The following is a 17,084-nucleotide window of genomic DNA, read 5'->3' on the forward strand; positions in this document are numbered from 1 at the left end:
TATTCTTTTTTTTCTCGTCTTTTTTTGTGTTTTTTTTTTTTTTTTTAACCCCGCCGTTCAGAGAAAGGAGAAAAAGGAGGGGGAGAGGAGGGGAGAGGGAGAAGGAGAGGGTTACGCGGCTACAGACTACTCCAGTGTCCAAGATAGACAGAAGACAAGATACAGAGGAAGAGAAGCAAGACAGAAAATCTTTTTTTTTTTGTGTGTTTTCTTAATTATTCAACAATAAAAAGAGGAACTAAATCACACCAATTTCCTTTAGTACTATGTATACTGCTTTAAAAAGCTCCAAGAAGAGGAAGAGAAAGATATAGAAGTATGAAGGAGGGGACTTTTTTTTCTTTTGAGATGGGCACTCAGGATTACAAGATGGAAATTTGTGAACAAAAGGCACTTTTTAGGGACAACCTTTAAGATGCTCTGAGTCTATAACACTACATCACCAAACAAATATTTATAATCATTTACAGTGGGAGATGGGGATTCGGGGGCTGGGGGGGGAGGGGAGGGGGGGTTCACTTAAATTGATGACAGCAGACCAGCTGAGCAGACAGAGGCCGCTAATTCCCTCTCGCTGAAACCAACTAGACGTTTACACCAAATCACAAATCTCGCCAGACATCATCACTCCAGGTTTTTTTTTTTTTTGCTTTTCTTTTGTTTGAAATGGGAACCCGTACTTGTGCATCTCCCAAATTGGGGAAGATCTTGTCTTTGTCCCACGGTAGGATCACGTGAGTTGGATACGAGATGATACAGTCTGGAAAGCAATTCGCATTTTACAAGATGTTATTCTTTTTTTTTTCCCGTACGACTGTTCCTCTGCTATGGTGTAAAGGTTGGGGGGGAAAAATGCCTTTTGTCACGACAACCTTTTCATACAATGAACCCCTCCCCCCTCGGTAAATACAAAAAGAGAAATAGAATAATGCATGTTTTCCTAAAATTTGCTTTTATGATAACACTTAATTTCGTTTATTATTTATGTATAATAGAGATTGAATGTACTTTATTCTTTACGAAAGCACCAGTTTTCATAGTGATATATATTTTATGAGTTGCAAAATTGTTCCTTCAGCCCTCCCACATTCTGAAAACAAATCATTAGCAATGAAGTTTTTTTTTTTCTTTAAAAAAGTGATAAAAGGAAAAAACAAACAAAAAAAAAAGGAAATTAAAAACTATTTCCCAAAACTTACTTACAAAGACTGGGATTTTTTTTCTCTCGCCGCCCTCGTATTTAGAGTCCCAGAGCATGTGGACTTGAAGAACAACAACAACGGAAAAAAAAGAAAAAAAGAAAGAAAAATAAAAACCTAGAGGGTTTTCCCTCTTTTCTCATGACACCCTCAAACAATCGCTAACAAACAAACACAATTCCTCTACCAAGGCATTGCACATGGCTCAATCAACATACATCATTTAGTTTCAAGAACAATACTTCCCATCAAAACAAGAAAGAAAACAACAAAACCTAATCTGTTCTTTTTTTTTTTTTTTTTAAATCCTCAACTACATTATCATCACTGTCTGTTTCTATTGTGTTTGCCGTGGATTCTCTTTTATGTCGTTTAACGCGAGTGTGGGTTTAGAGACTGGTACTTTAGCTCTAATCAGCTGTTTTTGAGATGCATCCTATGACTGTGCGATGTACGCCATGCTTCAAAAAATAACTAGACTGCCACAGAGCTTATCTTGCAAATAAAAAAAAAGTATATATCTATAAATATATATGTGTATTATATATAAAGACGCTTGCGATTATCTAGTGAGCTGTCACCGTTTTTTTTTTTTTCTTCTCCTGACATAAATTTTTCACCATTCACTATAGCTTATATGTGAGAAAAAGAACCTGAATTCATGTTTGACAAATTGCATAATGGGAATACAGAGGCACTTCCATAGATTAGAAAAGAAATCACCTTAGCCATCGTTAACGTCTTACTCGGCAGAGCTAGTTCTCTCTACGAAGCTGATGAGATGGTCGCCAGTCGGTTGGCCAACTATGTTGTGTTTCCCTGCAGTGAAGAACGTGGCCAGGCAGTCCAGTTATTTTGTGAGGTTGGATGGGTGGCTTGTATCTTAAACAGGAAAACTAACTGAATCAGTCGGAAGATGTGTGGGCCAATGATATAATATGATTAAAAGCATAAAGGTCTCCTCAGATTGTCTGTTTTTAAGACTTCCCTTTGAGTTCAATTGGGCACAGGGGGTGTGTTTGCGCTAATAGTGAGTGGTCTTTACAAGTCTGTGTGTTCAACAAGTGGCGATCTGTGCTCTATAGGTGCGTTTTCATCCCAGTAATACATCCATTGATTTGAAACACTAAGCGGTGGTCAATCTACTGTAATTCTTAAAACGAACTCACACGGTTGGCTGGCATGATTGTTTTAGTGCAGTTTTGATCATTAAGGGCTCATTGATTCACAATAGCTAAAGGGGGAGTGCTTGTGTGTGTGTGTGTGTGTATGTATTTGGGTGGGGGGGGGATACCATAGCGACCAATATCGTCTTAACCTGTGCACCAAAAAGAAAGCTGGGCACATGGGTGATCCTCCTACTGCTAGCCTTAGAGGCCCTCGTTCCCTCTCCACAAACAGCCAGATATGTCACATATTCATTTTGCTCCACAGTGTGGCTCCCTCTGCTCTTGGAGCAGCGGCCCTCCGGGAGTGTAAACAACAGGGTAAACTTTAGGGAGACAGAAAGAAGAGCTACTCTCTCTTTTACTCTGGGTCCCATCTTCAGCAACCTTCCCTCCTTGGTTCTGTTTTTCTATCGCTCACGAGTCACCACCATCACCGGCTGTGCCTGGGCCAAACAGTACATTAAGCTTTCCGTCAGCAGGTAGGTTCCCAGGAAATAAGCCTCCTGTGATTGTCAAAACCCTGCATTGTGAGGTCTTCCAGTACAGTATGTGGCAAATAGGCTTATCTGGTACTGAGAACAAGCAAAACATGGCAGAGTTTGACATTTTGGAAAGTACGCTTCCTCGCCTTCTTGCCGTAAGTTAGAGAAAAAGATGGATACCGCTCTCATGGCGGTCTGTTAAATATGACTCTAGCGCAAGCAGCCGGTTAGCTTAGCACAAAGACTATTAACCTCGATATAATATAACTGCTGCCATTGTAACTCACCAATTAATATGTTCTACCGTTTAATCTGTCCAAAAATCGGACATTTCTAACATGCCAAAAAAGTGCCGATTTGTTGCTCTACAGAATTTATGAGCTGGAATATTTCTTGGTTCCCAACAGTTTGCCCAAAATGCAACATTATTGGAAAAAAGCTTTCGAGGTGTTGATTTGCAGACTTTATGTTTGGACAGAGCGAGGCCAGCTGTTACCCCATTTCCAGCCTTTATGCTAAGCTAAGCTAAGCAGACGCTTGTGGTGGCTTCATATTAGCATATTCTCCGTGTAAAAACAGCGAATCAGCCTATTTCCCAAAATGCCAGACTTTTCCTTTAGGTCTTTTGCACGTACTATGTGATCCAGGTCAGCTAACCACCCTGTTTACGCCGCTTCAACTTCCCACTTCTTACTGTGTTTCTCTATAAGGTGCTGTCATTCAAATACAAAACAATTATAAAATAGTACAAATCCAAAAGGAATAAATTCAAATAAGAGAACACATAAGAGATAACAAAATCATTCATCTACATTACAAGAGGGCAAAGGGGGAACCGATAGCTGCTGTCTATAGTCGTGAAAACTGTCGGTGATGACGGACTCGCGCTGTGATGTTTGGATATCTAATCAAATAGGTAGCGAGAGTTCACTGGGCTTATACGGTGTGCATATAAAATGAAAACATGATAACACAACACCACCACCTATGAATACTACAATCTAAAAGGTCTGACTGGGCAACTGTGTGTGTGTGTGCGCACGCGTGTGTGTGTGTGTGTGTGTGCACGCGTGTTTGTGTGTGTGTGTGTGTGTGTGTGTGTGTTCTCAGTTGTACATACGTGCTGTGGTCATGGCACAGATTGCGTGTGATCGCTGTGTGTTGTGCGGGGAGATGCGAGAATGAGCGGAGGCCGATGATTTGTCAAACTGAACGATGGGGGTCGAGGACACGTGAAAGGCTTCTTGTACCTTGGTTTTTCCTCTTTAAAACTCTTAATAGGCATGTCTGGTTTACCTGCCATGCCTTGTAGGTAAAATAGTGCACATCGTTAAGATTAGTGTTAACTGATTCAGCTTCTAGTGCAACCCTTAATCAAGATATGTTTTGGCATGGTCTCTCTCTAGTTAGTAGCAGGGTAAAAAGGGACTTTATAGAGTCAATGGTCATTCAGAAGGAGAGAAACATTGGTCAATTTGATTATGTTTTGGGTGATGACCGACATCACAGGAGCATGGACTGCAGCTTTCATTGGAAACCAAATAGTGTCTTTGCTTTGATCAGGCGCTGGATTCATTGCGGGTGAAGCTTTGTAGCTTGAGTGGTAAAATCTGTGTTGTGGAAACCTGATTTTGTTAGACAGTTGATCTTCGTAGCCGTTCTTGACACAATGCGTCCTTTGCGAAGTCGGAGAAGTCGACCTCCTTTTCATCCTCAGTTTCCTCAGTGTTGCTGCCGTGTTGTGCTGGTTCGTTGGTTTCAGGAGAGATGCCTGCTCGCCGCTGCTTGCCCCCATCCCCCCACCCCTCCCTTCTTTCCTTATCCTGGCATCCTCTTGTCCATCCATTCATCTTTCCATCTATCCATCTTTGCTCGAAACGGGTCCTCCCTCTGACTGGGTAAATGAGTCCAGAGTTCCTCTAAAAGCGTAATGCTGCTGTAATTTCCTGCGTTGCTTGGTTATATTTTGTATCAGGTGAGACGTACTGTCAGGGCCGGTCGGTGGGTTGGTTGGAGGACAGTTATCATCCTGCGGGCTTTTTTTCTGTTATTTCTGATTGTAAAGAAAGAATTCTAGTTGCTGGTTTGAACATAGATCTTGTCAGAGGAACCAAGACTGAAAAAGAACAAAAGGAGAAGAGGATAGGGGAGATCATGTTAGAATAAAAACCAGTAAAATGTGCACACATGAGTGGTGGACAAAATGACAAAAGCACCATAGACTACCACTGAAGAGACAATTTGGTGATTTGGCACAGTTAATTCTGAGATTGTCAGTAGTTTTGCAGATATTCGGGCGTAAACCAGTATCAGTATCAGGCAAATGTAAAGTTTGTCAGGTGAAGTTATTAGAATACATTCTCTCCAGACTGGAATACATCCAGTGGTCAGCAAGATGTTTCACTTTGAACTACAAATGTCAATCTCATGGTGGCGTCAGACAAATGTTAGTGGAGTTCATCCTCAGGGGAACATGAGTGAAGGTTACTGTGATACATCAGTCTGGACCAAAGTGGTGAACCAAATGACCAAATGGTGAGTAAAAAATGATGTAATGTGGTAACAAGGAAACATCAGAGATCACTACGACAGATACAGACTTCAAAAGCTGTTGTGCTGTCGGGTGTCCTCATTATTCGTGGCTCCTGAAAGTGACTGGACACTGGTTTGATTTAAGGCCACTGGAGGCTTCTACAGTTCTTAAATACAGTGAGACAAACAACAGTCGTCTGGGCCACCAGCCCAACTGTTATCATCAATTCTGTCCATTTCTGGAGTCAAGTACAGTAGGTTTTCCACTTTGGCTGAGCAGTGAATGGCTCGTAATGGCCAAGCAGCAGCAGGGGGACGGCAGTCTGGCGCTCCCTGTCACTCGCACCATCTTCACGTTGGGTTTCTCCCACTCAGCGTGAGCAGGGAGCAGAAATGGGTCACCGTCGCTGTTGTTGGCTGCCCTGCTTGGCCTGCAGGATCTGGCACTGTGGGATTTGTGCGCCAACATTCTAGAAGTCAAGCCTTGGAAACTACTCTGAGCCTCCGGGGAGGCAGCCTTTTGTTTTGTTTGACTCTAACAGGTCGCATGAATACCCCCCTTCTGCCTCCTGCACTTCTCAGCTACCCTACTCCCCTGGGCACTGTCCCAGCAGGCCTTGGGCATTGTGACTTCTCCCTTCTTAGTTACTCTCCCTCTCTCGCTCCCTCTGTGTATGCTCTTACAAACACACACAGGCACACACATACACACAATCCATCTATCTCCCGTGGACACTCCCACTAAATCCTTGGCAGCAGACAGTGACCACCCTCTTTTATTTCCTGTCCCCCCCTCAAGCAACCACTTCTCAAATTCAAGATCAGCTAGCTATGACATCATGTCTGGTTGCTGGGGGTAACGAGACGGCTGGGACGTGACTTCTATAAGGGCCGAAACTCAGCCGCTCCATTCCCTCCATTGCCCCTCTTCTCCTGTCCCATTGGTATCTTGTTTCCCTTGCAGCGTTTCACATTTGCCACTAGAGGGCACATGGAGCCCACTGTTGGAGGTGTGAGCGGCTCTCCAGCCTGTCCTGTAGTCACCACATGCACACTTCTGACACGCTCTACGTCTTGCAATATCATCAGATTCACTGGCTCGTTAATCATTTTGAGAAGCACATGCAAACAATTAATGCCGTGTGTTTTGGTTCTGCTTTGAAAAGTAAAACCACACTTCAGACATTAAGCCCCACTTAGTATTAAACATCAATGAGCTGTTTAAGAAAAGCATATGAGGACACGCTACATGGCCAAAAGTATGTAGATATTATATCTATCCATATAATTTTATTACTTTTGGTATACGGCTATTTTTCATGGTTTAGACAAGGTGTCCTAGATCCAATGGGGAGAAGACTTATTACTACAACATTCAGTGATATTTTAGACAGTAGTCTGGTTTGGAGAACCTTGACCGGCCTACAAAGAGCCCTGACCTCAGCCCCATCCAACACCTTAGGGATGAACCGGGGCTCCAGCAGCGAGCCAGGCCTTATTGGCCAAAATCAGTGGTCGACATCGCTGTAATGCTCTTGTGGAAAGTCTGAAACCAGAGGAGCGAAATCTGTTATTGCAGCATGTTGCCCACGGCCATGCCCGTGATTTTGGAACAAAGGGGTTCAGCAATCACATACAGATGTAATGTACGGGCGTCCACGTACTTTTGGCCACACAGCGCATGAAGTTGTGAATAACACACCAGAGTGCGAAAGGGAATCAATTCCAAGTTAGGTTGTTCAGATTAAAGATACAATAGTGACAAAGGAGGCCTTTGTGAGAAGGAGAAAAACTGACAGTGTGAAACGTGGTGGAGTAAAAGAAGATAAAGATTGGAATGAGAGAGAGGAAGGGGAATAAAGAGTGGAGTATAACGAGCGGAGAGGCAGAAAGGATTAGGAATGGGGGAAATGGAAAGGGAGGAAAAGAGGGCAGAGAAACAAGGGAGGGGATCAGCAGAGCAGCTTCAGATGGTTTCCATGTGTTGGGGAGCAGAGCTGAGCTGGCTCCAGGTGGGTGTGGTTGGACACTAATGAGAAAAGTACTGCGGTAATGGAGGAGGCCTATGAACCAGGCGCAGAGTGGTGAAGGGAAAGGAACGAAGAAGGTGGAAGAGAAAGAAAGAACAAGGCAGAGATAGAGAAAAATGAATGAGAGGGAGGGAGGGGAGCTGAGTAGGATGAAGCTAAAAAGAGAGAGAAAGTGAAGTATAGAGGGGTGGTTTGGCAAGAAGAGGGAAAAGAGAGGTAGCAGGGAGAGGGAGAGAAGAGGGCAGCAAGGGAGAAAGCCTGCTGTCTGAAGGGTTGGTTCCTTATGTGCCAAATAAACAGTTGAGCGCATATGGTAAACCACACACATACAGTTAAATACAGATGTACAAATGCACATATTGATGGTGCGCTGTGGGATGGTGTGAGAGGAGAGGTGGAGGAAACCCAGCAGCAGGTTTGAGGGAGTGAGGGAATAAGAAATATTTTGGCGTACATCCACACAGTTAATAAGTTTCCGGAGTTGAACCGGCGATCACAGTCAAAACAGCCTAGTTTCCCTCACTTTTACACACAGAGTACTATCAGCGTATCCCAGAGTTCTACCTGTGTCTGCTGCGGGATGTTCAGAAAGTTGTTGTCCCGTGATCCGATGCCGACAAACCTGTTGGGAGCTGTGGCGCCTGGCGTGGAGTATGCTAGAGAAACAGAAGAAAAACAAAAGAAGATGTTGGTGGATCTATGAAGACAGCTGGCACGTCAACATCCTGTAGAGACTTAAAGTGAAAGTGATATTCTGGGTAATGTGTGCATCCACATGAGAAGACTGATGCCAGTCTCGCATGTCTGTGCAGTAAGTATGAAGCGACTGCTTAGCAGCCTGTTTAGCTTAGCACAGAGAGTAAAAAGGGAAAAAGCTAGCCTAAAGTTCTCTCGCGTATCTCGTTTGCTTAATCTCGACAAAAAAGACTAGGTGTAAAAATGACAGCTGGTCGAGAAACAGTCATAACAGACATAACCCCCCCCCGTAAAAACTCAATGTGCCTTTTGTACACATTTCGATTTTTGTCAAAATTAAACAAATGACATAGCGTGTTAATTAGCGAGCTTTAGATGAGCCGGTAGGTGGGCTTTTTGTTACCTTTGGACAGAGTCATGCTAGCTTTCCCCCTTGCTTCCGGTCTTTGTGCTAAGCTAAGCTAACCTGCTGCCAAGAACTCTTGCCAAGAAAGAGAATAAGTGGATTTTCTAAAATGTCAAACTATTCCTCTCACGTGTAATCGCATACCGTACCCTACTGGGTTGGTAAATAAATTTTGATAAATTCATTTAATACTACAGAAAGTACTGCTATATTTCATTGAGGTCATGAAAACTCCACAGAGAAGTCTGCCAAAATCTGGTATGCAAACTTAGATCTCCCTGAGCGATTAAAACCCGTTGATAAACTCAACTCACTTGGAACTGATTGAGCAAACCACAATCCTGACATTGAGGATCAGTCAGGGACATTTAAAACCCACTGGCATCAAAGTCTCTGACAAATTTAGGGCAGTTCGAGGTACCCTACGGACTCCAGCATTTGAATCTCACTGAGGGATTCAGGATGCAGTGTGCAGACTTGTGCGTATGTGAGTCTGTTTGTGTATAGGGAAGGGAGGAAGGACAAGAAGAAGAGAGACAGAAAGAAAGAATTGGGAGATTTGTGTGTATGGACATATACAGTATACATCCATGTGTTTCTAAGAATTGGAATAACATACATAAGACATAAAAGACTTTGAGACGCTGACTGGGGGGTAAAACGCAAACACTAAATTTCAAGGAAAGCTAAAAACAAAAAAATTAAAGTGCTCCATCCAGTGCCCCTCCTATCATAGGTAAGGAAGACAAAGGTATTGTGAGAAAAGCCCCATGATTCGACTGACATCGCCCCTTGACCTGAAAAAAACAAACAAAAAAAACAATACACCCTATTCTGCTAAACATGCACCTCATCCTATCGAGCAGGAAGCTAAAGTCAGCTCAACCAAAAACAAGCATGAATAAAAATTATCCACCAATGTCCCAATTTCAACTAAAAGGTTTTGGAGTCCATATAAAATTAACTGCCCTAAATTTGTGCTCTTTACAAGTAATAATCAAGAAATTCTCAAGGTTTGTTTTTTTTTTACAAGGTTTGCTAATTAGTCCATCAGGGGAAGAAGTGAGGATTTAGAAGAGGAAGAACTGGGTTGGTGATGCAGCTTCCACTCCAGACAACGCACGCAGAGCTCACAATGTAGAGCCACTCAAACTGAATGGGCCTTATACAGAACCCTGAAGAGCACCACAGAAGTCCATTATGAACGATATTTCTCCCCAGATCTCTGGTGATCTTGATCTACTCTACAGAGCTCCACAGCATATCCTGTGCTGGCTTCCATAGCCTTCCAAGGGTTAAGGGAGTTGAGATGTTGGGTACACAGGAACAATGATGGCACGAAGTTGGAGGAAGAACAATGGCAGGGGTCTTTTCACTGGAGAGGGTTGGGATTTTCAGATTTTTTTTTTTTTTTTTTGGTTTTGAGAACGGTCTCTGCGGGGTCACTTACACGGAGATGCGGGCGAGGAGAGTCCGCCGTCAGGGGGCGTGCTGTTGGGTTTAGAGTCGGGCATAGGGAGGGGCACTGGGCGGGCCACTGGGGGAGGTGGAGGCAGCAAGAAGGAGCCTGGCATTTTGCTCTGGCCGCTCCCGTTTGGCTGCAGACAACACAAATAGGATCAGGAGGGCGACATGCGACAGTCCGCAGACACGGAATGAAAGAGGACGCAGCTCGGGAGGCCAGGTCCAAAAAAATATCCATGACGGAGGGGGGGAAGCGATGGTGGAAGGAGAGAGAAGGGGTGGTGGGAAACAACAACCAAAGGAATGATGTATGTGGACGGCATCTTTTATGGAGTTGTGAAAAATAATAATCACCACAGGGTTTGATAGGAGTGGGAGCTGGAGCTTGAGGTGAGAGGTTCCACAAGGGTGGTCCGTGGTGGGTGGAGGAGGTGTGGAGGAGGGAAGTGAGCAAGTTATTGACTGGGTTCGTCCGGAGAATGGCAAGAAATCAAAACCATGGGAGAATACTCGTCTACACAAGCACAACACCACCAACGATACCAGCACCAAACAACCAAACTCCAACTAAAATCGTAACGGCTAGAGATGAAAACAGAAACACGATGACACAACACAGGACGGGTATGCTTGACTGAAGTGTGCCGTGACTGATTCACTCTCGTGCTGATGGTTGTAACTTCTGAGGGGTTGGGTGGAGCAAAAAAAAGAAAAAAAAAAAAATAGGGAGGAGTGGGAACGTTGGGGGTCTGAAACAGCAAACGGCAAAGTGACATCGACAAGACAATACAAAGATTTGTAGACCAACTGAATGAACAAATGTCGAGTGTGTTCACTTGTGTTTCTGTGAGGTGTATTTCTGTGCATTTCTCTACATTGTATGGAGACAAGCACCGCCATATAATAAGCTTCTGGCATGCACTGTTTGAATAAAGGCATGACATTCATATAACTATGAAATATTCCATTGTAGAGCAATACAAACACATGCTCAATACAACTGTTGGCTTTTCTAAAATAGGCACACATACAGAAGCAAAAACAGGACAGAATAATTTGAGTTTTATAAGCTACAGAACACCTAACTTTGTATTTAAGTACATTTAGCATTGAAGCATTTCACTTCTTATCTGCCTGACTTTGGTTTAAATCCCTTCTTTGGAAATTTTTGAAGGTACTTTCCAGTTATACAATTTCAAAATTTGCTTTCGTGCATTTCAGCAACATGATCCAAGTAAAAAAAAATCTGTAAAATTTAGCTGTATTAACAATTAGTTCATTAGAACAACTATCATTATTATATTATATTATATTATATTATCCCTAACACTTCTATGCTGTATATACTGTTACTACAGGTGAATTGTTTCAAAATCTTGAATTTTCTTATACAGGCTGGGTGCAGGGTGTGGCACATGTGCAGTCTTTGTAATAAATGGCGCAATTTTTAAGGTGACAAGACTTACCTGTCCGGCGGCCTGCCCCGGGCCATCAGCACAGACAAACTGCACAAATTCCTTCAGGGGGTCCTGTCCAGGGTGGTGGTGGTAGCGGATGGTTGGGTGGGTGAAGTAGGGGCTAGACTGCTGGATGATGGAGGGAGATGGGAAGTGCAGGGCCGAGGCTGAAGCACGGGGACTCCCTGCCAACAGAGACGTTTGTATTAGAGGGACACAAGTGGAGAAAGACGCAGAGAGCGAGGGGAAGACATGGACCACTGAATTCCCATATATTCTCACAGATGGGAGAGACATCTTACATGATTAACAAATGACAGCAAGACCGTCATATCACAACTGCAAACGATTAACCTAATGTAATAAATTTGGTTTTAAAATGTGGTACATGAAAGGAGTGCTGTTTTTCCAAGAAAAGCTGATTTCAAGTTAATAGCTATTATGAGCCCTGCTCATAATGTTTTATGATCACTCCAGTAAATCTATACGGCTTTATGGAGGAGATTTACACACACATTGCATTCATATGTGCAAACTCACAGAGACCACATAACACTTTAAGTCAACAGCATCCAGACTTCGACACAGGCAAACACTGCACACACCTGAATGGGCACAAATTCAATAGATGCAAGCGCTGTATTTTGAAATAAGATCTAAAGTGCTTGTGAAAAGAAAAAGCACAAAGAGATCATTGAGTGCTGTCTTAAATTAGCCAGTCTTAATGCCTGCACGCCTGTGTACTGTTTTGAGGGTGTGATTCATTGGCATTGATGCAATTTGGCATCCACGGACAGTAAAGCCGTTTTTTTTTTTATCTGACTCATTTTGTTTCTATGACAGAACTAATCTGTACGTTCACACTGTATGTTTCGGTTGATGTTTTTCTGTTAATGGGCTTTGGAACCTCATATCTGAAGACATACTGTATGTATGTGTGTGTATACGACAGGTGTGTGAATGCGAAATATATCAGCACTGGCCATTAATAAGCCTATAAAAAAGCATTCCTTTTTTTGTTTTACAATAGAGGAAAACAGAGGAACTCACACCACAGAGCTGATTTGTGAGGTGTGAGAGGGGAGCAGTTGGTTGAGCCCTACCACCGAACACAAAGCCCTCTCTGTCAGACCTATATTCATCACTAAATCTCCTTGATTTATATTAAAAGCCTGTTCTCGTCTTAGCTGTGCCAGTCTGACACCCACCCCATCCCATCCAGGCCCCCCAGCTGCCCACGTTGGGCTGCCAACGCTCTTTGGTGCATGCATCTTATACATTGTGTGTGTGAGTGTACTTCATGAGAGTGCCAAACCCGCTGCGTTACCCCCCAGACAGGGGCCTGTGCCTCTGAGCCCAGCAACACCTTGCTCCCATGCCAGGCTGCCTGCCTCCCCAGTGGAGCTGTCTCCCTGCTTCTATTAGTCCCCTACTAATCCCATTAAAGACTGGGTGAAGGCCAAACACTCTGAGGGGATGGGGGTGGGTTGGGGGTTATGGTGGGGGGGAGACAGGATCAGAGGGAATCCCTACACCTCCTACCTACTCTCCTTTCCTTCTAGAGCACCCAACCTTTTTTGTCTGATATTCCCTGACATAGACTCAAGTACCCCTTTATCACCCTCCATGTTCTTTTTGTTCATCTCAATGTTCATTTTAAACTTTGTTATCTTACACTAATGATTTAAAAGTCATTCATAATTTTTTATAAACTGAACTGTCAATGTTTGGGTCCGTAGGGTCAAATTTGCATTCATGCTGCACCCTTAGAGGGACAGAAGCTGTATGTTTAAACCATTTCTCAACATCTTTTAGCTTTTATCTTTTAGCAATAACTCATTACTTTAAACTAACGGTTTGGACTTCTCTGCTTGCTTGCTAACTAACAGTGGTTTTCCCACACTTTCAATCATAACACAACGCTGTTTTTTTCCCGTCTAATTGTGATTTCCGAGCGGCGCTGTGGTCAGCCTTTCTGTGGAGGTTTGAATGTTCTGCCTGTGCCTGTGTGAGTTTTCTCAATGTGCTGTAGTTTGTACATTGTGGGTGTGGGTGTGGATGGTTGCCTGTCTCCATGTGTCAGCCCTGAGACTGACTGGTGAACTGTGTGGGGTGAAGCCCGCCTCTTGCCCAGAGTCATCTGGGATTGGCCCCCGGTGATTCCTCTGAAGGATGAGCTGGGTATCGCTACTCCCTCCTCCACAAAGAACAACCCCCCACGTTCAGAAGTCATTGCTTGACAGCAGTTGGGGACGGCTGAATATTTCTGGAGGGACAAACCCTTCCAAAAGCACCACCTGTTAGCGGATAGCTCTAGCACGCTTCTCAACCCCACGTCCCCAACCTCCAAATCCCTTTGGATCCTCCATCCAGAAAAACGACAACGCTGATGATGTGGTAAGCACTTTCACGCCAGTGTGAGACCAGCTCCAGCTTGCGCATTGTAAGAGTTTGTGTAAAAAGAAACAAATCACAACAGTATAAATCACAACTGTTGGCCACAACAAGGACAGGATGTTGTGTATGTGTGCTTGTGTTAGTGTGAACTTGTATATATGACTGTGTGTGTGGAGATTGGATTTGCTGTAGCTACATCTCAAGAGGCATTGGGTCTGTCAACAACCACGGAGGAGGGTTTAATGACATGGCGGTCAACCTCATTGCTTCACATCTGCTTGGTGGCTTAAAAAGCCTTTGATGTAGCCTAGCTACAGAACTAAAGCACATGGGTAATTATCTCCAGTGAGCTCCTTCACTGGGTGAATTCACAGACGTTCAATTTTCCAGAAAGAAGAGGAAGTCTCTTTTTCAATCTGTGCCTGTGGTGATAAAATTGAGAGAGTGATGATTTATTGTCGGAGCCCCTTTGGCTCTGTTTGATATCTGATGTTATCATGAGCGGCTTGTTTCAGCCTGGTGGAGGATCAGCTGGTTCACACAACGACTCAGAGCCTTAATTTCAGCTTTTGCCAGCATGAATAAAGGCATGTGCTCAACCACATTTAGAGCAAATTTGGAATTCCCACACCGTCAGGAGAAGCAAGTCACTAAGAATTTGGGAAAGAAGTAGTAAAAAAAAGATATGAAAGAGGATAGAGAACAGTGAAATGGAAACACGGCTAGATCAGCCTGCTTAGGGGGGCTGTGGCAAAAAAAAATGTGCTCGATCTCCCTCCTTCCACTTTGTGAATAGTATTACTATTCTGGAATATTACAAGGCTCTAGGTTTACTGTGTGGTGATTAAATATATGACACCATGTATCAATGTATCAAGACCAGCATTGTATCAATATCACCTTAAAACACTGTTCATGGAGGGACCCAATTAAAGTTGGGGATTCAAGGTCCCCAGTTAATATTGTACTTTAGTGGTGCATGTTTACATACTCCTAAAATTGCAACTGATCAAATGACCACAAACCAACTGCCACACAGGCTCTGGACCCGGAGCTGTGGTGACCCAGGCAGGTCATAAAAATTCAATGCCAAGATGTAGGCCCCTAATGATTTAGTAGGCCTATTGTACTTCCACAAATCGGAGATTTTCAAGATACTGATGAAAGAATTAGTTAATTAGAAAAAGTCAAAACACCAGAAGTCAAGATATGTGGATGTTTAGTCCCTACTTGTGGATCAAGCCACAAAAATGCAACCGAATAGTTTCTTTCATTGCTCACCAGCCCCTGAAATTTTTAAGACATCATCAGGGTTATTTTTATCCCCTTTAATTGTAAGTGTACAGCAAGAGTGCCCACACTTTTTCGGCTTGCAAGCTACTTTTAAAATGACCAGGTCAAAATGATCTACCTACATTAAAAATGCTAAACATTTATTTATTTATCTATACTGAGTTTACTTTATATACACTGTTGCCCATAAAGTTGGAATAATTGTTCAATACCTTCAATTTTGTTAAAGCCTGAATACACAGTTTGCAAAGGTTAATTGTGGTTTAAGTTTCACTGTGATCTGTTTGGAAGAGTTTGATCAATAAAGTTGAGAAGATATACACTTTATTTATCAAGAATAAATCACATTGTCACAATCATTTCATGAGAAGAGGTAAAAAACATTTTATTCCAACTTTATGAGCAACAGGGTATATGTTGGCATACACTGCATAACTGCAACTAATGTAACCCTTGGTATTACACCTAAAAATTGACAGCAGTAATGCACATAGGTGACAAACAGTGATGGAACCATCAATATAAGAGTAATTGGAACATTCAATACATTTAAGGTCACTACCTTACTCTGATGACTTGCACTGAATGGAGTGGAATATCCCTTCCTATCCTACTCCCTATCCCAGAATCCTTCTTTAGTGGATATAAATTAGAAGGCTAACTAGGTCACTTCGCTCGCTGGAGTTTTGCAGTAGCTAGCGTGTTTGACCGCGCATGTCCCTGCCTGTGACCCGTAGCAGCCGCCCTGTACGTCAATCAAGTCGCAACCGGCATAGGGAGGATACATATATTCATTCATTTTCTAAACCGCTTAGTCCTAATTAGGGATGATTGACTCAAATCATTTTTCTTTTTTTTTAATGTCACGCGATCTACCCGCACTACCTTCGCGATCGACCAGTAGATCGTGATTGATGTATTGGGCACCCCTGTTGTAGAGCATTCGAGTGTATTTAACATAATTTACCTACAACTTTTCCACCAAAATTCAAAATGTAATGATGTTCAGTCACTTATTAATCTTTCACCTGTAATTGCAAAATATTTACTAATTCTAATGAAATGATCATAATAAATAATTTAAATTACTTCTTTATGGTTATCAATGTTGCATTTGAGGTTGGTTTTGTTGCATTTGAGAGATTTATCCACGTCCATAAGGCTATTTATTTATTTATTTAGTTAGATATTAGCTTATAAGGTGTCAATTTTCCGCAAACTTTTACAAGCTTCAGAAATTTTCTAAAAACGAATGTCAAATGTCACAAAACATGACAAGATAATCCAGGAGTCAACAAATTCAGACATTTGAGTCAAGTGTCATCTACATCCATCATTAAGAAGAACATGTGCAAAATAAGAGCAACAAGAGTGTGACAGAATATGCAGCAAGAACCCCCCTTGTGTTGTTTTTCCACCCAAAGAGAAAGAACCTGATCTATACAGATGATATCTGGAAATGTGCGACCACCAAACATCCACCAGACAGACCCAGAAAAAGGCACACACCGCACCCAGGCACCCAAGAAGCTCTGCCACCAGCTTGAGCTGCACCCTATGAGGCCAGAACAGGCAGAGGAGGAGGCAGAGGTGCCCTCCAGCTGTTAATTCCCAGCCACTCTCATCTCCCAAAGACAATGCTCCCACCTCTGCGCCAGGGATAGGGGTGGGGTCCTGAACAAGTGGGGGGGTGGTTAGGAGGAGATGGTGAGGGTGGGGGTGGGAGGAAGGGTTGGGGGCGATCAGGGGGATCTGGAGCTGGATTGGTCTCACCTGGTCTCACTCCCGCCAGCATTGGCAGTGGGTGGTGGGTGAACGCCATGCGGGGGGACCTCGTCTGGGAGGACAGGGCGCTGAAATCGAATTTCCCCGGCTTCTTAAGAGAACTAGGCGATGAGAGTCCTGGCAAAAAGGGGATCAACAAAATGGCAGAACAGAGACGAGGTTTTAATCAAACAT

General features: G+C 43.2%; 1 protein-coding gene across 4 annotated transcripts in view; it reads right to left on the reverse strand.

Annotated features, from left to right (window-relative positions):
• Positions 1 to 4,671: 4,671 nt before the first annotated feature.
• The window catches only part of nfixb (nuclear factor I/Xb), a 123,725-nt gene continuing 111,312 nt past the window's right edge, over positions 4,672 to 17,084 (reverse strand). For 3 of the 4 annotated variants that reach the window (XM_070847304.1, XM_070847302.1, XM_070847303.1), the window contains 4 exons: positions 16,899 to 17,027; positions 11,445 to 11,620; positions 7,977 to 8,068; positions 4,672 to 4,966 (listed from right to left, as the gene is read on the reverse strand). In XM_070847304.1, coding sequence (XP_070703405.1) covers positions 7,997 to 8,068; positions 11,445 to 11,620; positions 16,899 to 17,027 — 377 coding nt within the window. In that variant the 3' untranslated portion in view covers positions 4,672 to 4,966; positions 7,977 to 7,996. The remainder of the gene's footprint in view (positions 4,967 to 7,976; positions 8,069 to 11,444; positions 11,621 to 16,898; positions 17,028 to 17,084) is intronic. The other variant, XM_070847305.1, reaches the window with a different exon arrangement.

This window comes from Pempheris klunzingeri, chromosome 17 (assembly GCF_042242105.1).
Source record: "Pempheris klunzingeri isolate RE-2024b chromosome 17, fPemKlu1.hap1, whole genome shotgun sequence".
Classification (NCBI taxonomy): domain Eukaryota; kingdom Metazoa; phylum Chordata; class Actinopteri; order Acropomatiformes; family Pempheridae; genus Pempheris; species Pempheris klunzingeri.